Here is a 27,176-nt window from a genome sequence, read left to right on the forward strand (position 1 = left end):
GAGCACAGCTATCCTCACCAACGCTTTCAAACTTCTTTCTGCATTATTCATACCATGCATGTTCAGTGTCTACATCCTTAACCCGTCACCACCATGCACCAAGGAAGTGTCCTTGCTCTGCTGGGGTGTTATGTCGCGACGTGCATTGTTTCGGTTAAGAGCGCGTGGTCGTGACGGGTTGAGTATGTAGGAATTTGGAGTATGGCCGAAAGCTCTGTCTCAACACTTTATACATGTACAGCTAGAATTTTTCAGCACAGTCTTCTCACCAGGTGCACATCCAGATTCGATGTCAACTTTGCAAACTTACAGTGGCTTTGGATACATGTGTGCATGTGTGTGTGTGTGTGTGTGTGTGTGCGTGCGTGCGCGCGCTTGCGTGTATGTGTTGTGCTTGCATTCATTTGTGTTGCTTGCGTTCTTGTGTAGATATCTCGTAGCTGTGATGACAGTACGGAGAGAATTGTCACAATCCAAGGTCATCAAGAAGCGCAATGGGCGGTAGGTGCATTTTGCCACCACCAATCTGATCAGTAATCTTCACTCTCACGAAGAATGGATCATAGCAATTTCTGTACTATTATAGTAAATACATATCCAATACACTGTTTATTGTACTTTGAAGTAGAGACATTAGTGTCCACACTTTGTATTGTTCGTGCAGATCTGAATAATGGTCGTTTTAATCCTCCGTTTTCTCATTAGATTATGAGTGTTTTTGTTGTTGTAAATCTGCTGTTTTCCATATCCTGTGACAACAACAGGCCCAGAACTGTATCTACAACAAGGTGCGAGAAGAGTGTTTTCCCAACCAGTCTGGTGGAGATGAGGTGAGTACCCGTATGTGTCTCATCTTGTCCAGAAATACAACTGCACCTGCTTCCGCCGTTGCAACCACAGCAGCCAAGTCTGTTGGAAGCGAACTCTGGCACAGTTGACCACAGGCTCTGATTATTACTTTATGGACATGCACCTTTCAAAAATTTCATCGTAAATTCCTGAGCAAATTTCCATGGTCGGTATACACTCACACATGCCAGCATTTCACTGGCGATATCTGTACACTTGATTAACCTTCCAATGGTGCCTTGAAGATTATAGCCATCACAATTTGTTTGGTATGTGTTTGTACGTGCATGTGTGTGTGGGGGGGGGGGGGTGTATGTGGGTGTGCACGTGCGGGTGTGTGTGTGTGTGTGGTGTGTGTGTGTGCGTGCACGTGCGGGTGTATGTATGATTATGAAATACATTGCAGATGCAGCTGCGTGTAGAACTGACAGTTCCAGCTGGCACCGTTGGTCGTATCATTGGTAAAGGTGGCACTGCGGTACGTTTACACAATCAACACTAACCTGGCTTTGGCTAGGGTTATTGTTCAGTACAGTTGCATCTTTGATCATTGGGTCACCTGTTTCACAACGACTAGAAAGGAACGGATATCAGGATTTAGGCTATAGCATTCTTCATCTACTAGTATAAACTATAAGTTTGAATTTTTTCCTACACAGCATCAAAACTGTCTGAGTGCGTTATTCACTTGCAGGGCCGTGCAAGTTTTTCCATAGCCGCCTGTCACTCACATGTTGGCACAGGCTCTGCATTGACCTGGGATTATCGATGAACATTTTGGTGTGCGGTACCGGGCAATCAATCACTGGAGCTCCGTGATACTCAAACAAGACATGTGACACATGTGACCTACACCATGCAAACGCCTAGCGTCCGGCAATCTTCGGAAATCTAACAATCACATGTTCATGTTGACAAAATTATAGGAAATTTTCAGAAAGCTGCTCTCTGAGCTACGTTGAAGAGCCGTAAGAGGGCATCAGTTTTGTAGAAGATATTGCAAAGTTCAATGCTAAAAATTATGTTGTTTGCGTCCAGGAAAATCAGGCTAGGTTGTCGGTAGAAAATAGCAGCTCTGCCGGCTACAGGCATGGAGTAGTTCATGCTGTGTAGTGCCAGGTCACCATGGTTACAATTCATGCTGTGTAGTGATAGGTTACACGGGTGACTTAGGATTGTCTTACTACTGTGTAATATTTACAGTTGTAACTGGTGTCAAGTCGAACAACAAACAGAACCTGGAGGAGTAAAAAAAGCACATTATGTACATAGCATAGGGGAGTTGGGGTTGCTATGAAAGCAGGTATGTTGGTCGGTTCAGCAAATCAGAACTCTCCATATCAATCTAATGTAGCAAATGATACAAAGATATCCAGAGAAGCAGTGTCTGCTCCAGAGCCGGGTCAGCTGGGTCAGCGACCCGGTTGGGGGTACTTGGACCCGTTTGGAAAAAGAGCATCGAGTCACCAGAACACATGTACATTATACATCCGGGATTCCTAAATCTTTACAACTTCCTGATTAGATGTACATGCCGTTACCGCACTTGAACAGATCCGACTCTGACCTGGTTGCAAGGGTTGCGCCAGGTACACGTGTACCCGGTTGGTTTGAAATCCTAGAGCACACACAGAGAAGGGTGGCAGTGAGCTGGCAATGCAGAGGCAGTATCTTGTGCACTCTTCACAGAGATTCCCGGTTCCGGCAGACTAATGGTAATGGTTGGTGCCTATAAGCAGTTAGTAGAGTGCGGCTGGCGGAGGATGGCCTGTTTAAAAGCAAGGTAGATGCGCATCTTGGCCTCAGCTTTGTCGGTGATGTGCATTGATAACTGCAATGAAAGTCATACATACATATAGCAGAAGAATAACAGAAGAAATTAGATTGTTGCAGTCATAGTTTTCAGATTAGTAACGAGCTGGCATTGGCAGTGTATTATTCCTACCAAATGGGATGGTCATAAATGCACATGATAATGGTAATTCCTTTACAATCCCTTCACTGTTTTCTTTACAATCCCTTCATTGTTTTCTCTTGCCGTATCATATAACACACAGGTACGCGAGTTACAACGTAAGACAGGTGCAATGGTGGAAGTACCACGTGGACAACAATCGGAGAATGTCACGGTACGCATACTGGGAAACTTCCACAGTAGTCAAGTTGCTCAGCGTCACATCAAAGAAATTGTTTCTCAAGCCCAGCACCAGCAGGAGCAGCAACAGCAGCACGAGCAGCAACACCACTTCCAAATAAATCAGTCTGCAAGCTCAGCAGGTGCAGCAGGTACTGGTGCTGGCGGCGCAAGTACAGGTGCCACTGCTGGAGGTTCTGCTTCACTGACAAGCCAGGGAGCACAGTCGCCAGCACAGCACATGTCGTCACTAACTATGCAGCATCAGCAACACTCCACACAGCAGCCACAGCAGCCACAGGCACAGCAGCAGCAGCAATCTGCGTATCATGGCGGTCAACAGTACTTCACATTTGCGCAAACACAAGCTCAGCCACCTTTGCTGCAGCAACATCAGCAGCAGCAGCAGCAGCACATGTTGTCATGGCAATCACAGTGGTCGTAGATGGTATGTCCTAGACGACCAGACTCCAGAAGTATTGAGCGGCATGGTTTGGAGAAAGATGAGCTTCTAAACTTCACTTGCCTACTGGTGCCAAATGACCTACTTCTGTTTCTGCAAGATCACAAGTCTGCAAGTCTTCACTGTGTCTGTTGGTAAAGCCCAACATCGATGGTAAAGCCCAACATCGGTGAGAATCATAATGTGTACTGTCGGATTCCCTACTTGTTTTCTGTCATGTATTTTACTTGCTGACTTCTATCTTTACTGATGTTGTGAGCCTTCCTACAGCCGCTTTGTCTGCTTACTCAGTTCCAGCTGCTTTATCCATGACCATAGATCCTCTTGCTTGCTTCTAGTCACCATCTTCATCACAATCAGTATCCAACATCATCCTGTTTAATGCTAGCTGCCATCATTATCCTCCTCCTCCTCACCTACACCCCCCCCCCCATCAGAATCACTACCCACCATACTGATGCATATCCCATGGACACGTTGGTGGTTTTTCGGGACGCTCGCTGTATCTGTTCCTATTCTCTACTTTCTACTTTTGCATTTGCTACATCCAGGTGTTTGTCGTGTCGTTCCACTTGCTATGCCACGCAGTGTCATTCATTTTAGCCATTCTTCCATGCATTGCCTGAAATAGCATTTAGCTAGTTAGTCAAATTTCTAGGTTTCTAGGTTCGTGTTTACATGTCCCCCTCAGTGCCTCCACAACTCCATTGCCATGAATCCTTTTCAATCTGGTTAGGGGAGTTTCTTTGCCATTGCTTGTCTCTTCAACCATACACCAGTCTGCCATTGCTTGTCTCTTCAACCATACACCAGTCTGCCATTGCTTGTCTCTTCAACCATACACCAGTCTGCCATTCTCGCTACCGCCTGCATGTAAGTCTCAAGTGTCCAAACATTACTTCTCTGACAGTATCTGTGTACTCGTATCCGTGCAAATGAAACATATTTCTTCATACTTTTTTCTGCTTATTCATTGTTACTTTCATGTACACCTCCTCGAGATCATAGCCGCTACGCTTCACGTATCCTGCCTTACACCATTCCCTCGTGCAATATCTGTGTTTCTGTTTCCATCCCGGCGTTTTCCCAGTTTGAGAAACAGTCCAGTAACCGTGTAAGAATAGTATAGCCACTTCAGTTGTCGTCACCGCCACCACCGCTGCGCCACTGCCACCCACTGCCACCACACTGCTGCTCATCATTGTCCTTTTTGCAGTTCTCAGCACTAGCCATTGCTTCAAAGGCCTAGGCTACAATCTTCATCCATTATCCATTTCATCTTCAGCCTCGCTGCACTGATCCTGCGCTGACAAACCTCTGATCTCTTACTACATTATCATTCGCCTGCTTTTTTCTTCTTAGCAATCCAATTTCGGAACTAGTCAATCGGTGTTATGAAAGTGCCACAAGGAGTGAATGAGAGACCAAGCTGAATGTACACTGTGCATTCAGATATGCAGTGGATATTCCGGCAGTGAGTGTGTGTGTCCGGGGGGGGGGGGGGGGGGGGGCACGGCGTAAGCGCATGAATTATAAAACTGCTACATGTCATGATAGCAGTGACGACCCGGCCATTATGGAATCCAATACACCACACCACCACATTGCGAGGGTCATTGTCAATATCAATCTACAGTCAACTTCGCCAATAACGACATTCGGCGGGGCATCAGAAAAGTGTCCTTATTCGCGAAGTGTCCTTATAACCGAAGTCCCATTTGAATGTATGTGAACCCATATTTTGTATAGTATGACATGCATATCAAAATCAAGCTCTTTTCTTGCTCTATGTCAATGTGTACTTTATTTTCATATTGCAGTTGAAACGAACTACAAATTCAATATGCAAGGGAAATCAATTGAAAAATATGCCTTTTTGAGCCATCTACAGGGCCAGAGACATGTACATGTACATGTACATGTATGATGATTACTGTACAATCATGTACACAACTACATGTACATGTACATTGAATACATATAGGTGTGCTGGTAAATCCAACCGTTGAATTTTGAAGCCAACATAAAAAAGGAAGAAAAAGCCCCCTCCCCCTTGGCTGCATTTTCTTGCATGTGTGCCTTTATAATAATATTATTAATAATATCCATCACCATAGGTTCTGGTACTTCTGCATGACAGGTACATGTACTTGACTGACAGGTACTTGAAATAGCTGTCAAAAGCCCAGAAAGTCGTTATTCAAGCAGTGAATATGACCTCGGGGCACTAAAAGCATGTCGCTATACGCGAATTGTCGTTATTCAGATAGTCGTTATATCCGAAGTTAAATGTATACAGTTAGATGGGACTTTGCTCTGGGCATGGAAATTCGGTCGTTATTCGCGAATTGTCGTTATATCCGCAGTCGTTATTAGCGAAGTTGACTGTATATACCGGAATTGTCCTCGCTGTGGTGATGGTGATGTGAGTGCAGAGTTTGGATCCGGCAAGAGCGCAATGTGGTGGTATGGTGTATGATAGCACACTGTTGAACATACTCCTGCATATTGTACTGTGACCCGACGATAGTTCGGAGCTGTGGCGATACACACAATAATTTCACTTATTCACTGACCTCGTAAGGGTATACTGTGCGTGTCAAATGATCTCCTGGGGGCGTTTGCAGCTGACAACCAGTCACCCTGATTGGATGTTTAGGGCACGTCCAGTTTCATCATGATTGATACGTATATTACTAGTGAGTGTTGTACGACGCCCGCCATCGCAGCACTTTGAAAAGATATTCTGAAGCTCAGCAATTATTACATTGCAGTTATTGACGCAGCAATTTTATAATACGCGGTCCCGATCCCTAGCTAGCTAGCCCACAAAAACTAAAAATTAAATACCGTATTATCTCTAATATCAGCACGGCCCTTTATTTTTTCAATGTACATGTACCTCCGCCCCGTGCTACTAAGGCCTGGTAATGGAGACGTTCCTTCAGTTTATTGGAGACTGTTCCATTATTATTTCAACCTCATTTCAGAGGCATGTAATTATTGTTGCCATGCCAAATTCATGTCAGACACGCACATTTCAGTTTTTTTCCGCCGGTACAGATAATGAATTTACACAGTGTGCTTGAGCACTATATTTTTTGAATGCCGCCCCAAAGTGTTCTATAGGGCTTGAAAGTGCTACGTCACTCCATAGCAATGGCATAGCAACAATTTGAAAAATTCGAAAACTGGATCCACCTGGATCCAGTTTTTGTATGGATCCAAGCACATTTCAAGCGGTCTCACTCACAGCAAGGTGATGTTGCCAGTGAAACTGACTGATTTGGCTAGTGGGGGCGGGGTGACAACTGGTGGCGAAGTAAAAGTTGCACCTGCATACGACATGAGTGGGTTGCTATGCACCCACATACTGAGGCAATAGCAAAGTCACACCTTAGTGGATCCAAAATAGAAATCTGATGTCAACTTACTACTCCCTGGCCGTTTTTGACGTCATCACTTTCAAGCCCTATTATTGCCGAGACGTGCTATTATTGGAGACTGTACATTAGTCATTAGAGATACATGTACAATGACGGTAGTAAAAAGCTACTCGCCCTGGCCTGGACCCTTGCCTATGCCTGGTGGACCTACGGCTACGCCTAGACTGCAGACAGTAGTAGAGGCTAGACTACACTACAGTCTACAGAGTATGTTGCATAAAAAGGATCCACGAGCGGGATTCGAACCCAGCACCCCTGTCTTTCCGGGACAGTGCCCTACCGATTTAATAGGCTACCACGCGTACCGGGGATCACAAACACTCATGGGTTCTTCTTGCTACATTGCTTCCCTACCCCAACAGGCTGTGTCCTCACGCCGTACCTACTCGCGGGGGTACGATGGGTCGTGGGTTCGAGCCATTGCCAGGCGCCAATGTTGCAAAAAGAAGGTTCCCGTATGTCACATCCACGAGCGGGATTCGAACCCAGCACCCCTGTCTTTCCGGGACAGTGCCCTACCGATTTAATAGGCTACCACGCGTACCGGGGATCACAAACACTCATGGGTTCTTCTTGCTACATTGCTTCCCTACCCCAACAGGCTGTGTCCTCACGCCGTACCTACTCGCGGGGGTACGATGGGTCGTGGGTTCGAGCCATTGCCAGGCGCCAATGTTGCAAAAAGAAGGTTCCCGTATGTCACATCCACGAGCGGGATTCGAACCCAGCACCCCTGTCTTTCCGGGACAGTGCCCTACCGATTACGGATTAGGCTACCGGGGATCACACACACACACACTCATGCCATGGATCCTTCTTGCTACACTGCTCCCCCGCCCCAACAGGCTGTGTCCTCACGCCGTACCTACTCGCGGGGGGGGGGGGGGTACATGGTCGTGAGGGCTCATACTCATAGACATAGAGTCATACAACAAGACGTTTATACTCGTTGTAGTACAGTTCTGATGATCATTATTTTCGCTGCCATGGCGCCACTGGTGACTGGGTACCAATGGTTACGGAAAATTGCGACTCAACGCTATCTTTTTTGTTGTTGTAAAAAGGACTTTGCAAAGGAGCGATAGAAAGATTTCTCTCATTGAATCTCAAATCTACTGCTTAATTAATTATCGCTAGCGCTAGTAGTAGTACCGTCCCTGTCAAAGATCGAAGGCTAAGCTTAGGCTGAGTAAGGGTATTCTACGTGAATCTTTTTTACTAATTTAGCGCGTAGCTGGTGCTAGCTAATCACTTCAATGTCTTCAGGACTCGCTCTCCGTTGATTTATTTGTGAGAAAACAGTTCTCTCAAGGTCCAAGCTTGCAGAATACAGAAACGGCTTCTTGCTGTCTTTTCTTGTCTTCTTGTTCCAGAAAGGCTTTTTCAGTTCATAGACTGCTTTAGCGAAGAGGGCTCCCAAACTTGCTGCTAGTACCGTTGCTGCAAGACGTTGAAGATATCTTCAGCAGTATTAAACAGTCATGCCCGTTCGGTAAAGAATTGTTGGTCGTCACTAACGAGCACTTGTTGAAATAACCTGTTGTACTTTCCGACTCCAGTGCAAGTCCTGGAGCAGCCAGGTTATTTCAATTGACTCTCCTCGCCTTGACTACCAGACCTGGAAGTAGTTCAGCGCGGTGTTGCCTTTCAGTCGTTACTACCAAGCCTGTCTCGCTATCATCGGCTTCGCAAAGGATGGTCATGGCCTGAAAGATATATTCAATTATCAGCTGTGCAGCGAGGCGTACATTATCAGTACTATTGCAAGAAGTCTGGAAAAGAAGGGATACATTGGTACCGGTACAAAGACTCTGGACATGTGCTGGTCTCATATCACCGCATCAGCTACAGCCTGGAATATTAGCTGACTGGTGAAAGACTGCGGGGCACGGAATTAAACTCTACAATGTTCTAATGCTGAGCAGCTGCTATGTTGACAAAGCTAACACTGCAGATGCAGACCTGTATTCTCTGGTGTAAAGCTATCAAGGTGCAGACACACTGAAGGGAGGTTGCGCAATGGTGAAGCTGAGTGGCAATTATGACCTAACAAGATTCTCTGCCAAGCGACTTGCTTTCGGAACATGCGTATCATGTTGTGTGCAAGACCACAGTAAAACGACAGCTCCTTGTTTTGTCACAGGTAAGACTACATTCGGCTAGTTAACTGATTTAGGATACAATCAAAATAGATGGGGGGGGGGGGGCAGTACTGGCTGCATACACCGGCACTGGTGAAGCAAATTTGTAAAAAAGACCGTAGGGTCTCAGTGTTTGCACCACACCATTAAAGAGGACATTATGGAGAGGAGAGGCGAAGAGCACAAAACAAAGGATACGAAAAAAGTGGGTGTATTTGAGAAAGAGGTGTTAGGCCGACAAGTTCATGTATGCACGCACTCTCACACCAACCGACCTTTCTCGCAAATATGCATGTACACACGCACTCATACACACGGCATGCACCCTTTCCCGCTTCACACTTCTCGTATTATTCATTTGGCCTGGGTAGCTACATTCGCGCTCTCGTACATCCATAGCCAGCAATCGCATGTCATCACGTACATTCAAAATCAACATAATTTTTCGAATCGACCTTTTTTTCAGGATCACTTTTCAACGAGGACGAAGCAAAGTCGGCCGAACGAAGCCTAGAGGAAGAAAATCACCCTCTCCACTTCACCATCACGATACTGACATAGATACGAGATGAAACAACTAAAAAATCCACAAGAAAACTGTATGGCCATCATCGCGCTGACTTTGGTCTGACTTTGGTCTGAGAATTTCTATCACGATCAAAAATGTACGAGGAGCACTCAAAAATAAGCAACAGACGTACCTCTATCGCTCTCTACTCCTTTTTCAAGGCACAAAAGTCGACTCTCCACTTTCAAACCAGGAACCAGACATACCAGTGGTCCTTTTCAGCTGCTCCACGAGCGCAGGAAATGTTCACCAAGGGGCGCAGAGCAGCATCCATTCCAGAAAAAGAGCTAAAATACGAGTGAGACTGCATGCCTGAGTACATGAGTACATGTATGAGTACATGCAGAAAATAGTCAATTTCAGCGTTTCTGCTCCAAACAGCAACTAGCTTCGACTAGAAACAAAGATTACACCAAAGGATCAAACAACAACCATTTTCTGCAGTTTTTTTGCAGATGGCTTCCTTGTGCTGGGCCCAGCACGCCAAAAATCACACCTCGGAGGAGTACAAAAATTACAACTCTCAGATGTCCTCGATTGCTGGCCATGCATTGCCATAGCTAACCAGGCCCTTTATAGCCTTGTGTTTTGCTCGCCTTTCACTCTCTGTCGACTGACTACGATCTTGCCCAGAACTCGATGGGAAGTAGTTCAAGAAGATGTGAGTAGGATACTGATCACAGGGCAGGTGTCCATCAAATATCCATCAGTTTGACGGAACAAGTCCTAGAAATTCCTCTATTGATTATCATGAGACAATCATGATGGAAACTTATCACAACAATTATACCTATCTAGGTAGAGCATTGTACAGTATTTATATTTACGCCTAAAGTTTAGTTCAGATTTGACTTGACACGATGGGATGCGAAGTTGGGAGCAACAGGAACCGACTGGACGGTCATGACCCTGATCAAGGCCATCTAATGTGAATACTAGCAACTGAAACGTAACCGTGCTGCCCTACAGATAGGGAAGCGGCGGAAGAGTTGAATCTGATCAACTTTTCATACCGTATGCGGGGGGGGGGGGATGCAAGTGTAGAAAACAACTGCATTTCGAGTGTGAACTGGTGACGGCGTTTTGCACCGATGCACTCAACTGCAACTTTGCAAATTTTATCATTTCCGACACTATGCTTCACATGATACCTCAATGAATGGCTCACATGACTGAGTGGAATTTTATCTAGCTAAGATGTTCATGTCCCCTTGCTGTATTTAGGGATAAACTCGGAGGGTGTCAGACGAACTGTTTTATCTTTATCTGTGGCTTTTATTAGAGTGGCCCAGTGTATGTGGCTAAGTTGTTTGGACTTCATGCCGAAAGTCAGCCCGTCATGGACCTTATGCCTTGTAGGTCAGGAAAATCGAAGTTGAACACATCGCACCAATGCGGCATGTCGTGTCATTCGACTCCTACAATGTTTTACAAGTCTTCTCAGCCTTTCCCGACAGGCTCTTAGGTCCCGTACCATCAGTGCAATGTTGAATGTGAGCAGATAAGAGAGATGAAGTGTGTGGGTGGGTGTGTTTCTTATAATGTGTGTGAGCTGATAAAGCCTGGCTCACATTCAGCAGAACACGATGGTACGGACATGTAAAAGCCTATGGGGAAGGCTGGGAGGAGCTGTAAGAATCTGATGCCATTTGTGCGACACAACAGGACATAGCTGTTGCGCTGTTCAACGTCGATCGGCACGGGTCATAAAGCACGGCCCGAGACGAGTTTATTGTCAACCCCAATTTCTTGTTTTCGGAACTTCTTTCACACTTATCCTTAAGTGACGCGAAATTATGCTCACAATACCAGTTTTCCGTGAAGACCAAAATTAGTCGTGGGCTGTGTGCCATTAATGGCCACAGAAAATGATAAAGCAGTTCACCTGGTACATTCCAGGACAATCCTTGAATTCAGCAAGTAACATGCAATCCTAGCTAGCTTGCTAAAAGTCAACGCATCACATAAGCCATTCCATGAGTTATCAATGGAAGCTAGTGTTCAAGTGAGTTATCAAGGGAAGCTAGTGTTCAAGTGCTGAAATTTGCCAAGTTATAGGTACGCACCAATATAGGGCGCACAACATCGTCTCCAGTTCACACTCAAACATGCAGCCTCTTTTCATGCTTGCATCCCGCGTATGGTGTGAAACGTTGAACGGATGCAACTCTCCCGTTGCTTCCTGGGTTGTACGGTAGTTTGTGTGCGTTCCAGTTCCTGGCGTTTGCATTAGAAGCCATCAGTAGGCGTCGTGAGCGTCCCGTCGGTTCCTGTTGCTTCTTAAATCGCGTCCAGTTGGGCCCCGTAGAATGTGAGTGACCAGGCTTCATAAAACTGGATAAGGCCATGGTAAAAAATAAAGTTGATTCTCAGGTCATGAGCCTGTGTAAATCGGTGCGAGCGAGCAATTTTTTATTTTATTTCCCACAATTTTTTTATTTCCAAAGATAGGGTCACACATATGTACATGGTCCTGTGTTGCCACACCTGCCGACATGTCAGTAGCCTGCCGATTTTTGGGGCCTGTCACGACCTGCCGACAATTGACCGTCTCCTGCCGACAACAGCCGTGAAAGTGTCCAAACTTGACCTTTGTGCTTGGTTTAGAAGTCATGGTCCAGAATTTTGGCTTTTACTGCTCATTACGATTGTTTCCATAGCTCTCTCCTACAATACAAACATCAGCTGTCTGGGGGAAATCGTGTGCACTGTAGAATCCCGCTGGTGGGTTTGTACAACGAAGCTTGGTGATGTTCTAACTTGGCCTAGGCTTATGCGTGGGTGGGTTTAGTCGCTGGATTCTACGATATATTAGGGTTACTATGAGAGGGGGGGTCCGGGGGCGAAGCCCCCGGATGATGCATTTTATTTTTTTCAGTCTACTGATATTTGGCTATAATGATGTGGCAACACTGATGGTCACATGTTCATATATTCAGGCCAGGGAGTAGAAAAATACCGGTATTTTACTACTCCCTGATTCATGCCTTTCGCATTGACCGTTTTCATGCGCGCATATGCATGCATAGAATTTTTTTTTTAAATCGTCGGTGCGCCACCAAAAAAGATAATTTTTACCATGGCCTAAAAGAGAATCATGAAAATAAATTAGTATAGTCAGAGGTACATCAAGAAGGGTTCGTAACTCCGCAGCTGGCCTGGTCCAGGGCGCATTGTTGATGTCACCTTTTCCATGACGAACATCGTGCGAAGCACACACAAAGCATACGTTGTACACCAACCATGAAAAGTTTGTGTTGGTGGTTTTGCTGCTTGCAGATCGAAAAATTACCTTGCCAGCTTCGTAGCTTTTTATCGTACTCGTAGTGCAAAAATAAGTGAAAACCAGCAAAGTCCATGCGGCCATGCGGCCACGCACGGACTTGTAGTCTCGCACCGTATTACAGTACTGGCAATATATGTTGCCACGTAACGCGTAACGCAGGGGGTGCGGCGTAACGCGCGACCAGGCTAGTGAGACAAATTTTCGTTGCGTTTGTAACGCGCGTCCGGCGGGGTGCGGCAATCTTTTCATTGCAAAAAAGGCTGAAAACTGTGAAAGCACGTGTACCGCGTGGTGAAAAGTTCAAAACTGGACGCAGCAGGAAGTCCTGCAATAGCAAAAAAAGGACTGCGGCAATATAGAAACCTGTGTAACGGCTCCTGTGCGACTTTGCATGTAACGCCCTGCGTGCGGTTAACATGTGCCAATGTAACGCTTCATGGCCTCACTGCGACCATATATATTGCCAGTACGGTACTCATGATCTCCAAAAACGTTGATGTCGAAAAATCTGCCGTGTGACAAACCAAGTTTTGCAAACTCGTATTATGTACTCTTGATTTAAACGGTGTGAGAGAGTATGAAGTGTTGGTACAGGTGTAAGCATGTTTGCATGTTTTTATGTGCTTGTGTCTGTACCCAGCATGTTGTGCTTGGGAGCAGCAGAAAACTTGTCTTCTTCTGTCTAGATGAACTCTTGTGCAATCAATGGTGCCTGTTAACCATTTATCCGATCTTCTCTGATTTATAAGAAAGGGTTTGCTCCCCACACCGGAGCTCGCGCTATTCCGCCGTACTGTTGTGCCCAGCGCGGGCTTGCGACTAGTTGGTTTGGAGGTGACAGCGTTGCGAATGACCGAGGGTCCTCAACGTCTGGTCTCACCGTCCAGGAGCGACACTGACTCACGCTGCTATCTGGTGTTCACGAGGTGTTTATCGCGCTGGAAGCGGAGCGTCTCTGTAAGTTTGTATCCCTGGTGATGTTTGTACCTGGAGAGCACTATATAAGTGGTGCTCTTCAGGCACAATCTTCCTCAGCCTACTCAAGCTCAACTGATGAGGGGTGAATTCCCCGAAACACTGTGTATTGAGCAGGGAGTGGTGCTTTCTTGCAGGTTTGCCGAGTCGAAGGTTCGATGGACTTCTCGTGTGCTCTGGATGGCAGTCGTGAGTCAGTCAAGTGTCAAGTAAAGTCGGCGGAATAGCGCGAGCTCCGGTGTGGGGAGCAAACCCTTTCTTACAAATCATCGCCGAAGTCGCAACCACTACTTCGTTCTCTGATTTAGCTACCCAAACCAGCTAGCTTCCCATGTTCCTGCACTGGAGGCAGGTGCAAATGCAGTTGGAACCTGGGACGGATACCTTTAATTCATTCCCTACTCCTTTTTCTGCACCGTGTCCTCCCCAACTTACTGAGGTTTGGTCAGCTCACAAGTGAGCCAATTGAGCTATCTTTCCAGGACTCCTTTTGAATCTCTTTCCTCTCTACCAGGGAGATCTATGGGACCAGTTTCTGGCAGTAAGCAAGTGTGTGCATATGCGCGTGCGTATTTGTGTGTGTGTACACGTATGTGCGTGTGTATCTGTCTGTCTGTGATTGGTAAGTGATCAGTCTTAGTTTGATATTTTATATTTGCCATTTACTGCTGTCTGTTTGCTATTTCTGTCAGTTTTCTGCATCTCCAAAGAACAAGATGCTTTGAGCAGTCTGCAGAGTGGTGCTGCTCCCTCTATTGGACTGCTGTGTGTGGAGGTGTCACCTGATTGTTCTAGCTGAAGAGAAGTGTCCCTTATGTGAAAATTGTAGGTATTTGTGAATTGAATGTGATTGTGCTCCTACTTTTCCTTTCAGATATGTTTCAGAAATGATAGTTGTTTCTGCTCTATATTCCCGGCGGCGGGGATGAGCCGACAGTTTGTCACGCTACATACAGTGAAACATGTCTAAGGACCGCTCAAGGGACCTTCAAAAGGGTGGTCTCTGTAACCAGGTTGTCTCATTATCCAGTGCCATTTTACTTGAAAGAGCATTCCTTGGTCCTGGCTGCAGTGGTCTTCTAGGACAGGTGGTCGCCTTAGGACAGGTGGTCGCCTTAGGACAGGTGGTCGCCTTAGGACAGGTGGTCGCCTTAGGACAGGTGGTAGCCTTGACAGGTTTTGCTGTACACTGTGTATGTGTGTATAGAAATGAAATGATGTAAATGGTAGCATCAGTAGTATTGTTGTAATCAATTCTGTGGCTATGTCGGCTTCTTGTCACGCACACTGGGAGTGCATATAGTTGGTGTGTAGTAGATAACACAACAGCAGAAGCAGCAGAAGCAGCTACATGAGCACCAACTGTGATGCTACTAATGTTTACTTGGTTATGATAGTAGTAGTACTGCGAGTCTTTAGCAGTGATATACTGTCGTGGACATGGAAATCCGGTCGCACGTCTAGCGGCTCCAAGGCGCTGGCCATGCAGCCGCTGCGCTGGCCATGCAGCCGCTGCGCTGGTCGCATCGGATTAACATGTGCATGCACTGCATGCAACGGCGTTACGTTCTGTACACACTGAGGGCGCCGACACCGGTTAATCGACTGGATTTCCATGTCCACGACAGTACATAGGCTCAGACATGCACAGCACAGTACATGATATACATAGACTTACACATACATAGCACAGTACAAGATATACACCGGCCATTGGAAATGGTCAAAGGACTGCTTTATGTAACTAAGTAAATGCTAGTTTACATCCAGTGGTACTGCAAGGTGGCTAGCTGCTGTCTGGTGTAAAGTTGACAATTGCCAGAGAGCAGAATATTGTCTTTACAAGCTAGCATGTTCTAGCTTCTATGTTGAGAACATATTGTTCATGATGGTGAAGGGATTAGAGATATGTCGCTATTCAAAGTTACATCAGGAGGTTTCTGATGCGGCCTTTAGAAATATTGTAACCTTGGCTCTTCTTCTTTGTATTTCTATTCACTATTGTTGTTGGCATCACGACGTCTTATGATGCTGATACTGACATTTGGCCAACCGCACGCACTAAGGCTGACGTCATTGGCAATGTCTTCCGAGGCATCACAGCTGCTTCTGCGGACGTCGCGCACTAGTATTGCTGCTGCCGTTTTTGTTGTACGAGATCCATGATGGCTTCTGTCAGACTCTGGTGAGCTTGCATTATCTGAGAAGCAGTACTGCAGGCATCCTTAGAATGGTACGGTATTGCTTGTTCTCTTGTAATATACTAGTTCTCCCGGTTCTAATTTTTATTTGCTGAATGCCTTCTTAGGCTTAAAAGCTTTGATGAGCAAGCAAGGGCCCTTGCATGGTCACCTTTAGGGAATAATGGGGATATTGATACGTCAGGACAGGCGAAACTTTCTAACATAACTTAGAGTAACACCTCGAACAAATCTGTGAGGTCATGGAACAATGCACTAAGTCACTCGAGGGAAGCTAGGAATTAAATTATCGTGTCTGCGTGGTAGGGTTTGATGCAGCAATGTGACACTCTTGTGTATCAATGTGTAAATTATCTTTTCAGTGATACCAGCTCTAGCACTATTGCATCACAACGTCCCAACTCGGCAATCACAATCCAAATGTAACTAAGTTATTTCCTACGGTAGTTCCATCCGGCGCTCTTGTTGATACGGAGCCTGGTGGTAGCGATCTCGATGGATTCATGCGATTTGCTTTGAGCTTTTTCTCTTTTCCTGACAACAATGGCAACCACACAGAACTCACCCTGATCGCTTTCCAAAATGCAATCCGGGTGGCTTGAATGGAAATGGCCTTTCCAGGACTTTTCTCCTGTCTACCTACTCCCCTCACCATTATGGTCTTCTAGGCGTTTATCAAAGGGGGAAGGGGGTGGGGAGGTCAGAATGAGTTCTCTGCGAATGCCATTGTTGCCAGGAAACCAGAAAGAGCTTGCAGCAAACGACACGAAACCATCAAGATCCCTTGCACCAGTCTCCACATCAACACGAGAGCTGCATGAAAACTATCGTCGGTCGAATGGGGATGGCTGAGTTGGACGTTGTAATGCAATAGCGATAGAGCAGCTCAGCCAGTATCACCAAAAAGATAACTTAGACCTTGATGTTAAATTAAAAGCATAGAAATCAGTGGCACACGCATTTTGTGATAAGAGTCCACCGACTAGACCAGATTTTGACCAGACTTTCACAATTTGGCACAAAACTGAAAAGGAGTAATGAGAAATTCCACGCGGCGTGGAAGTGAGGTTGAACACTGCTCGATAGTGCTAACCAACGGCCTTCCAACTTGGAAAGTTCATCAATCATGGATATTAATGATAATTCAAAAGAGGGGAAGCTACCTTCCAAGGCTCCACGGAATGCTGGTTTGGTACGATAGCGGGAGCTGTGCTCAGTTCACTTCCGTGCCGCGGAGATGTATCAGTGCTCCTTGACAGTTTTATGCTAAATTCTGCAAGTCTGACTGTTCAAAATCTGGTATAGTTGGTCGGTGCCTAACGCATAACACGTACCCCTCTTTCATGCTTTCAATTGAGAATACTTCCTTGTCTCACCAACTGAGTTCTTACCGAACACCTTGATGTATAAGAGTGTCACATTGCTGCTTGAAATCCTTCCATGTAGATATGATAATTACAAATCCTAGCTTTCCTCATTACAGTGTATGCACGAGGTGTGGGTTAAAATTGATTCAGTTCTTTTCAGTGCTTTGGAAATGGCAGTGTCCACACAAGGGATTTGTGAGAATAGCTCTGACCCGGAACTGGGATGCCTGTTATAACCGCAGACCGACACTGCACACAACAACCCAGCACTGCACACAACCCGGCACTGCACACAACAACCCGGCACTGCACACAACAACCCAGTACTGCACATGGCAACCCGGCACTGCACACAACCCGGCACTGCACATGGCAGAGGAACGCTGCACATGGCAGAGAAACGCTGCACCTGGCAGAGAAACACTGCACACGGCAGAGGACCACTGCACATGGCAGAGGACCACTGCACATGGCAGAGGACCACTGCACATATCTCTTAGTGTACTGAAACAGGGACGTACAAACGGGTTGCGTCCCGTCGTTCCTAGTCTTTAAAAATACAGCGTAGTCTTCAGTTTTATAGAGAGGTTCCGGAGTACGATTTTCCTTGTCATAATCCGTAGAGGCTCTACAGATTTTTTATACGTCGTTTTCGAGCAGTGAAATATTCCAGAGCACGGAACTTATGTGTTTGCCGTCATTGCCTAGGTTGCGATCGCAAACACGTCACATTGCCACGCTATGCCTTTTTATTTTGAAAATTTGTACCGAAATCAAAACTTCCGAGGAAAATCGATGTTTCTCGAACCAAATTTGTACGCGGAACATCTTTCTGCACTCGATGACGCAGAGTCTCCATACGAAATATGGTTCGTATGAAAGTCAGTCCACACGGATTCTCCGTGCCGAAAAATCGTATGAAGCACGCCTCGAAAAAATCCGCACCGCACATACGTATTTTGGCACGGAAAATCGTACCCCGACACCTCTCTAATGTGTATGTCTTTGTGTTTGTCAATATTGTGGCTATGTTCAGTTAGTCTGGTAGAACATGACAGTACTGTTCAATGAAGTTCTGTCACATTGAGTCTAGCTTGCGCCTTGTACCATGTCGCGGCTGACTGGTCGCAGGTATATGGCTATGCAATGCGTGGTGTGTACTTGAGTGACTCGATGGGTGGATTTCATTGAGCAGGACTATAGTATTCAGAGTTCTAGTTCAGCTGCATGCATCATGCCTGCTCCAACTAGAGTACTGTCGGGTGCTAAAGAACTTGGGGGTCAGCCTTGTAGCCTAGGTTGTTCTTATTTTCATGTACTGCAGTCTATACACGATTGTGTCACCGTGTATACATTGGTATCCTATGCTTGGTGAAGTCCTGGCCTGTTTGTTTTTCGACGGCACTCCCTTCTTCAGTACCCGACAGTATTGTATTGTAACTCGTTCAACTGACTATAATTATGCTCCTGTTGTGCATGCGTATGTGCACGCGGTCGTGCGTGTGTGTGCGCGAGCATGTGTGTGTGTGCGTGTGTGTGTTTGTGTCTGTGTTCTATGCATGCTTTCCATGCGTGCATACATGCTTGGGTGTACATGCATGTGCGTCGATGTGTGTGGTAGCGTGTATGAGTGTTGGTGCATGCATGCGTGTGGGTGTGACTTTGGGCATTTGTTCGTGTATGTGCAAGTTGCATGATTATTGCAGTGTGCAAGAAACTCGTAGTTGCGACGAACTCTGTTAACGTCCTTTGTGTCCTTTTGTGTGTTTGTGCATGTATAGGTGATGGCACATCTGGGGTGATCTTCAGGAAGCAGTTGAGGAATACTGTATACACTATGCAGTGCATATAGAATGCCCATCCCCGTCACCTGACACACGGTGGGATACCTTCCAACTAGGTAGCCTCCGTGTTGAGAATTGGAAGAAAGCGGCAAAGACTGACTTGGTGCGGGCTGTTGGTATTTCGCTTGAGCAGCCAAGCGATATCGTGGGTGATAGGGAGTGGCGGCTTGCCACGCCAGGCCATGATTCTACCCACAGCATTGCAGTGAATTCCTGATTTCAACCAGCAGTGAGACTTGCAACAGATGTAGTGTGTCAGTGTAGCTATCGCTGGCCACAAACCATACTTTACACACATGTTCACATAGACAATGGTGCATTGCATCTATGACTGCCAGTCTCCACACTCACACTATACTGTGCTGTATTGTAATGTTATAACTTTTAATCCTGGTAGTAGACATGCGCTTCATTGTATCTGTGTTCTTACGGAACAATGCACTATGCTTTTGCACTTTTTAACCACTTCCTTTTTTCGAGTTCCCTCTCTCTCTCTCTTATCTCTCTCTCTCTCTCTCTCTCTCTCTCTCTCTCTCTCTCTCTCTCTCTCTCTCTCTCTCTCTCTCTTTCTCTCTCTCTCTCTCTCTCTCTCTCTCTCTCTCTCTCTCTCTCTTTTTTTTTTCTCTCTCTCATCTTAATTTCGATGGATGGAACGGTGGCCTACCCTCCAACTTCCATGGATCATGCAGTCTACTGAAGCACTCCCCTTATCTCGTTTGTTTCAGTCAAGATCATGATGTATAAATTTTGGTAACTGTAGATTCTTATGCTATCAAAGTATCTACATGTATTTGTCTGTATGACTCATCTCTTACAGTCAGTAATATGCATAGGCTAACTTTACCTACTTGTTCATTTTGATAACTTGTCTCCTTCCTGCATTGTCATTAATTTTCTTATTTCGATGTATATTTTAGTGAATTATTATTTTATTATTATCAAATTTTTGATAGGGCAATCCCCACAGGCCTAAGGCCTTCTTACAGGTGAATGACCTCATCACTTCAAGATCTTTCCCTTTTCTACTTACAGGCTACATTCTATTGCTGAAACATTCTTTTGCTAGGTTTCTGCTTCTATTTCAGCATAATCAGTACCGATCTATTCTTTTACAAAAATATCTTCTTTGTTCGACTACATTTACTTTTTTTACTAAATTTCTTCTGTTCTTACAAGTACTTTTTCTAAGCCGTACTTTTTTCGCGTTTTCTAATCATTTTTGACACAGTTCTGAAATATTTTCTCACATTATTAAAAAAAAATTGTAGACCTAAAGTTTCTATGGAACCCTGCCTAGTGAAGCATAGCAACCAACTGGTTTTTATAGCAGTAGCCAAGTGGCACCCGGCCTAGCTAGTACCTGCAGGATCCAGCAGCAGCAGCAGCTGCAGCAGCGTGGGGGGGGGGGTGGCTAGTAAGCAGCTGTAGCAGTAGGAAGCCACCACAGTTCACAATTGTGTATGGTTGCCATGGCAACGGCCATTTTTCAGGCAAAAATGGGCTTGTTGCCATGGCAACCACAGAAATTCAGACCATATTTGGCTATTTCTCTTGCGAATATTCCATATTTGGCACCTTTCCAAAAGTTTTCAGCATTTTCTGGTCCCTGGACCTTGCTCCAGCCAAGCTACAGGCCATTCCTCAGCCTACAATCAATGACTGAAGCGTGTGAAGTCAGCTGCTGGGATTCAAAGTACATGACTGTACTACTTCATGCCAAGCAAGTTCCCAAGAACCTGAAATGCATATGAATGCACAGAATACCAGCATCTGAAGTAAGGGGAATACTCCGTGCCTACTGCCATACATCCATCTTACACCATCAACATCTTAATTATTGAGCAGATGTTGTTTATACAATAATCATATCTGCATTGTTATCAGCAACACTCATCGAGAGTAAATTACACTAAATATGGACTTCGCAGTACAGAAATCATGACAAAATGTTGACGTGTGAAAGACGGGCCTATTCCTGTGAAAACCGATGTCAGGGCTAGGCTTCCATTCAAATCAGGCATTTCTGTGTACATGTATGTCAACGGTATAATCAGGCCTCTGTGCCGGCCGTGTATCGTAAAAATCAGACTTGTATAACAGGCTTCTATATGAGACAGGCTTGTAATACAAGACACTTCGGTAAATGTGTCCCAAAGTCAGCTATCAATGTTACCATAGCTACTTGTCATCTTCTTCTGCATTCCACCGTGCTTGTTCATCCTGCTATCATTCAATACAGTGATATGCTGCTGTAGAATATTTACAATAAGGATATAGCACACCACATCTGTCCTATGTCTGTTCCTGCTTCCGTTGCTGTTCTTGCCGCTTACTTGACATACCTGAGGTAGTCTTGTCAGTACAGGACAGCAATATAGGAGGACAATGTTGCTCTGCAGATGAGCCTCACACATAGCAGCAGATCATACTGTATCACCATGCTGAGTGGGATCAACCGTGGATGACTTCTCAGCTGGGATAATCAATCACATACCATTCAAATAATCCACGTACCTTGACGAACCATTCTATATACACCCTACATCAATAGAAACGTGAGCACATGCGCGTGCAAGCACACACACACACACACACACACACACACACACACACACACACCTGTCCTGTAGAGTCACTGCCGCAAAAGGGTCACGTGATCCCATCACTGGGAAACTTGAGAAGAGAGAGAGAGGACACGACGCTCGATGACGCTCCAGGTGCACGGGTAGTCGCATCCGCTTGCCGCATATGCACACGCGCTGGAAGGCTGAGCGCTCCTCTGCTGTTGGTCTATGCGCCACCCTTGAACAGCGATGCATGCCCCGTCCCCGGACATCGCGAAAGCAGCGACCACACCTGTCACAATGCGCGGCACAACATCCCTCCGCCGGTGCCGACGTTCCGGTAGCTCCAGGTGGCACTGTGGCATCCACCGTTGAGGCACACACATGCCGGACCAAGCCACCGCGGCTTCTCAGCCACCGTCCACACCGCCCGCACTGACTGGTGCCCCGCTGCTCAGACACAGGCCGCGCACGCTCTTCCAGACACTTATGCCGAGCCATGTCTCCTTTCCGTGCAAAATCCCGTCCGCATACCGTACATACCACTCGGGGCGGAGGCTCAGGCGCATTGTCAGGCTCTTGGTAGGTGCTGCGCCACTCCGTGCGGGACTCACATGCAAAATCATACCATGATGCCTCCACGCCACGGGCACGTAGATCCCGGACAGCACAGTCCTTCCATCTGCGGCGTGGGCCATGTGCTGGGCGACGCTGCAAGAAGGAGCCAAACAGTACCTGTTTCGGGATGCGGTTGTCCGGCATCCGCGCCACATGCCCCAACCACTCCAACCGCCGATGTGCAATCTTGTATTTAATCGTCTCGGAGTCTCCCCAGTGCACCAGCAGCTCTTCGTTGGTGATGTGTTCGTCCCACATCCGGCTTCGAGAGACCCCGAGGATGGATCGGATGCACCTCATGCTGAAGGTTGAGAGCTTCTGCAGGTCATGTTGAAGGGGCGTCCAGCACTCAGAGCCATACAACAGCAGGGACAGAACGCAAGCATTGAATACGCACCATTTGGTGTGCATCAGCAGATGTGGATTGGAGAATACAGACTTCCGAAGAGCACCGCAAGCCCCGGAGGCTTGGGCAATCCTTGCGGCGATGTCCCGGGACGAACGGCAACCGCTGTCCACTACAGAACCGAGGTATTTGAAATGCGGTACGCATTCCACCTCCGCTTGACCAAGTTGGATGGGAGCGCGGTCAGTAGGCGGGATGTCGAGGCCAACAACTACAAACTGAGTCTTCGTTGCACTGATGGTCAAGCCGAATCCCGACGCCACCTCGTGAAGACAGCACAATGCTGCCCCCACTCCAGACCGAGTCGTAGCGAATAGACAAGAGTCGTCAGCAAACTGGGAATCTGTTAGGCAATGGTGTTGGTCGTCACGGCGGGGTTTACGGTATAGATCGCTGCTGTATGCTGAGTGGAGCTCGAAGCCAACCCCGTCAACTCTCGTGACGCGGTGTTGCCACTGGGTCATCACGGCCCACATAAAGATATTAAAAAGGACTGGCGCCATAGAGCACCCCTGGCGAAGACCATTGCCAATGCTGAACGGGTCTGATAATATGTTGTTGAACTGCACCGATGCTGACATGGGGTCGTGGAACGACCGGATGATGTTGATAAGCTTTTCTGGTACTCCCGCACGGCCGAGGACCTGCCACAGACACCCCCTGGGCACTGAATCATAGGCCTTCTTCAGGTCGATAAACACACAAAATCCCTTGGCCTGGTGTTCGATTGACTTTTCCATGAGCTGTCGGACGGTGAAGACCATGTCAGAGCAGCCACGCCCTCGCCGGAACCCGCAATGGGACTCGGGGAGAAATTCCTCTGCGAATACCTGAAGCCTTCTCTGAAGGACACTCGCCAAGACCTTGCCGACCACATCCAGCAACGCAATGCTTCGCCAATTGTCGCACTGCGACAAATCTCCCTTCTTTGGAATGGGGATGAGGGTAGCATCCGCCCACTCCCGCGGAACGCAGCCATCTCGCCACACATCTCCAAACAGCTCCATGAGCTTATTGTTGAGCTCCTCGCCACCGAACTTTAGCAACTCTGGCTGTATCCTCGATGAACCAACAGCGGTGCCATTGCGAAGTCGAGAAATGGCCTTGGAGATCTCATGCATGGTTGGTGGTTCCTCAAGGCTCGACACTACAGGTCGCTGCTCAACGCAAGCTATGATATCGGGGTTGTACGAGCTCTCTGGGTTCAGGACAGATGTGAAATGCCTCTGGAACCGCTTGCATTGATCCTCAGTCGACTGGCACAGGTTTCCATTCTCGTCCTTAATGGCGGAAGTCTTGCACGGAGTTAATCACTCACATGCAGCGTGGATAGCCTGAACGCGTTTCCAGACGACTGCCCCGTTGAAGCGCGCCTCTGTCGCCTCCTGTGCCTTATTCAAAATCCAAGCCTCTTTGGCATTTACAACGGCTGCGCGCGCCTGCGATCGAGCAGCCCCGAAGCTGGCCCAATACGTGTCGCCCCTCTGCTGACCGTGGGCAAGCCACTCCGCGTAGCACTCATTGCGGGCGCGCAGAAGGGGCTGTATGGTTGCAGAGTTGTCATCATACCAGTATTGCGCACATGGGTCCACTTCTCCCCAACGCTACCATCGCTGCTCCAGCAATCTCGCAATCCAGCAGATAAAGCGGCGCGATACTTGTCCGCGGTGGTCACGCAGCGCGGGGGGGGGGGGGGGGGACGTCCCACATCGTTGACGTCTTGTAACGTGGATGTGCAGGAATCCGATTGACCATGCTCGGCCACCGCCTTACTCCGCAGCTTGCCGACATTAAATCGGCGCCCCCGACTCGCTCCACGTCGGGCAACCCCCACCGGGCGATGCGGGACTCGTGACTCAAAGACTATACAAAGCAGCTGATGGTCACTGCCACAGTCAGCACCGCGAACAACGCGCACGTCCCTGCAAAATCGCCGATGATCCTGACGCATCAAGATATAGTCGATGCAGTGCCACTGCAGAGAGCCGGGGTGCTGCCACGTCCGCTTGAAGATATCCCGCTTGGGGAACCAGGTGTTGCATATTCACAAATTATTTATTGCTGCAAACGACAGTAGCTCATCTCCAGAGGAATTCAACTGTCCAAAACCATGCAAGCCGCGCACACCACTCCAGTCATCGTCAGCTGTTCCTGAACCCACACGGGCGTTGAAGTCGCCAAGCAGAATACAGCAGTCCCTGTCAGGAACGCCAGCTATTACCTCCTGCAACTGTTCGTAAAACTGATTTTTTGCTGGCACGCGGAGCTGCATAAGTCGGAGCATACGCACTCACTACCGTCACCCATGCGACTTCTCCCCCACGCAGGGCGAATTTGAGACGTGCAGTGACAAGACGAGGGCCCACAGCCCGCCAGACCGAACCACCATTCTTCCACGCGTCGGTTGCAAATTTATTGAGTGCCAGGGCGACTCCTTCTCCTCGTCTGTTGCTCGGAGCTCCATCGCCAGGCACTAGGGGCGACCCGAACACAAGATAGTGAAACCGTCAACGACATAAATGTCAGCGCCGAACCAGTGTGTCTCCTGCAATCCAGTCGCCGCCACGTTCAACCTGCGCAGCTCGGCAGCATGCAACACGACGACATTTCTTTCTTCTGCTACGCGGCCAGAAACGCTCGCCGTAGCTACGCCGCCACTCCTTTCCACAAGGGAGCGAACATTCCACGACCCAAACGTCAAGCAGCGCCGTCCCTCTCTCCCACTCTTCTCCCTCTCCTTGACGTACTTCATAGCTTTTCGGAGCTGGATGGAGATATTCCACTCGGGGGCTCGTCACACCACCGCGAGTGGCGACTTCGGGCGCAGCAAGAGGTGGCGGTATAAAAAAAACTCGCCTCGTCCTCCTGCTACGTGGCTCCCGTCGTCGGCAGCTCACTCTCTACATGGTCTACGTTACTGGCCCTGGAGGCAACCCTCAAGGGGTCGCTCCATGATCATGATGATCCAGGCCTCTCTTTCGCCCAAAAGTACATGTACTCGAAAAACAAGAAAAAGTCAGGAGCAGAAAAATTCCAAACTGCCTCCTTGGCAACTTGGTAGGCCTGTCCGAAAAATGTTCTGAATTTATTTTGCATTTTGGGGTACATTTTGCATTTTTTCTGAATTTTGCCCATTTTCGGTCGAATTCCAAGGTTTCAGCCAAGGTTTCAGCTCGACCAAGTCAAGTAACACGTCTTTAGTTCGGCTTGCTATTTCGGTGTCTTCTGTCCCTCTTGGCTGAGACACTACTTGTCACTAGACTTAACAGTTGCACTGGCCTCCTTAAAGGGGAAGTTAGGGCAAAGACTTGCCCACTCACCCCCACCGTTAGGCGCTGCATCTGCCGCTAGGGTTTATCGGGTGTTAGCGGCCGTCGTGAGTTCCCTTCGGGAACGGATACGATAATTTACTTTTTTTTTTACTTTTAAGGCAAAAATTAAAATTTCACCAGTTGTAGTCTTCGGGGTGCTGAGTCGAATGGTCGTGGTCCGAGGAAGCTGAGACGCTCCCTTCCTACTTGAATCCTAATCGAACTCGCGCACTTCCACCGAAACTGGGTGACTGCGCCCTACTAGATGGGGATTTGTATGCAAAATGTCACTAAAAGCGCCATTTCGTTCTTATAAAAGCACGGATGACCGCGATTGGCCCATATGTTGTAGCCTTCGGGACGCTGAGTCGACTGGTTTTGGTCCGAAAAGGCTGCGGTGCAGCGTTCCTTCTTTGTTCCCAATCGAACATGGTTGAAGAAGCGGTCACGTGGTCCTGGGTGCCCAAATCACCTGGTCACCACGCCAGCAGGTGACAACTTTCACACCAAGGTTCAACTCGGGTTCAACTCGAGTGACAGGACTGCACCCAAAAAAGGTCAAACAGGCTAGTAAGTTGTACCCTGCAGGCACGGTGACCAGGTGACTGGTGTACGCAGGAGCACGTGACCGCTTCTTCAACCATGTTCGATTGGGAATAAAGGAGGAACGCCGCATCGCAGCCTTTTCGGACCAAAACCAGTCGACTCAGCGTCCAAAAGACTACAACACATGGGCCAATCGCGGTCATCCGTGCTTTTATAAGAACGAAATGGCGCTTTTAGTGACATTTAGCATACAAATCCCCATCTAGTAGGGCGCAGTCACCCAGTTTCGGTGGAAGTGCGCGAGTTCGATTGGGATTCAAGTAGGAAGGGAGCGTCTCAGCTTCCTCGGACCACGACCATTCGACTCAGCACCCCGAAGACTACAACTGGTGAAATTTTAATTTTTGCCTTAACTTCCCCTTTAATCACACACATGGGAACACGTGGGTGTCAGTTT

The 27,176-nt window shown here is 47.4% G+C and overlaps 1 protein-coding gene and 3 long non-coding RNA genes across 5 annotated transcripts in view; 2 read left to right on the forward strand and 2 right to left on the reverse strand.

The window, feature by feature from the left end:
• Positions 1-4,866, forward strand: part of LOC135827314 (uncharacterized) — a 32,259-nt gene extending 27,393 nt beyond the window's left edge. The window contains exons 18-21 of the mRNA XM_065339841.1: positions 430-501; positions 765-830; positions 1,256-1,327; positions 2,907-4,866. Of these exons, the coding sequence (XP_065195913.1) occupies positions 430-501; positions 765-830; positions 1,256-1,327; positions 2,907-3,428 (732 nt within the window). The 3' untranslated portion in view covers positions 3,429-4,866. The remainder of the gene's footprint in view (positions 1-429; positions 502-764; positions 831-1,255; positions 1,328-2,906) is intronic.
• Positions 1,725-6,254, reverse strand: LOC135827315 (uncharacterized). The gene is made up of 2 exons (XR_010555384.1): positions 6,023-6,254; positions 1,725-2,680 (listed from the first exon to the last, which is right to left on the reverse strand). It is a non-coding gene; the product is annotated as an uncharacterized LOC135827315 (long non-coding RNA).
• A 1,828-nt stretch (positions 6,255-8,082) lies between these two features.
• Positions 8,083-20,539, forward strand: LOC135827343 (uncharacterized). 2 transcript variants are annotated; one of them, XR_010555399.1, is made up of 4 exons: positions 8,083-9,035; positions 14,555-14,687; positions 15,929-16,095; positions 19,212-20,539. It is a non-coding gene; the product is annotated as an uncharacterized LOC135827343 (long non-coding RNA). The 2 variants fall into 2 exon arrangements; XR_010555400.1 differs by lacking the exons at positions 8,083-9,035; positions 14,555-14,687 and adding an exon at positions 14,698-14,950 and having other exon boundaries at positions 15,005-16,095.
• Positions 20,540-21,005: 466 nt separating this feature from the next.
• Positions 21,006-27,176, reverse strand: part of LOC135827468 (uncharacterized) — a 7,733-nt gene continuing 1,562 nt past the window's right edge. Inside the window, exon 3 of the long non-coding RNA XR_010555458.1 lies at positions 21,006-21,802. This is a non-coding gene — a long non-coding RNA (uncharacterized LOC135827468). The remainder of the gene's footprint in view (positions 21,803-27,176) is intronic.

The sequence above is a fragment of the Sycon ciliatum genome, chromosome 11, assembly GCF_964019385.1.
Source record: "Sycon ciliatum chromosome 11, ocSycCili1.1, whole genome shotgun sequence".
Lineage (NCBI taxonomy): Eukaryota > Metazoa > Porifera > Calcarea > Leucosolenida > Sycettidae > Sycon > Sycon ciliatum.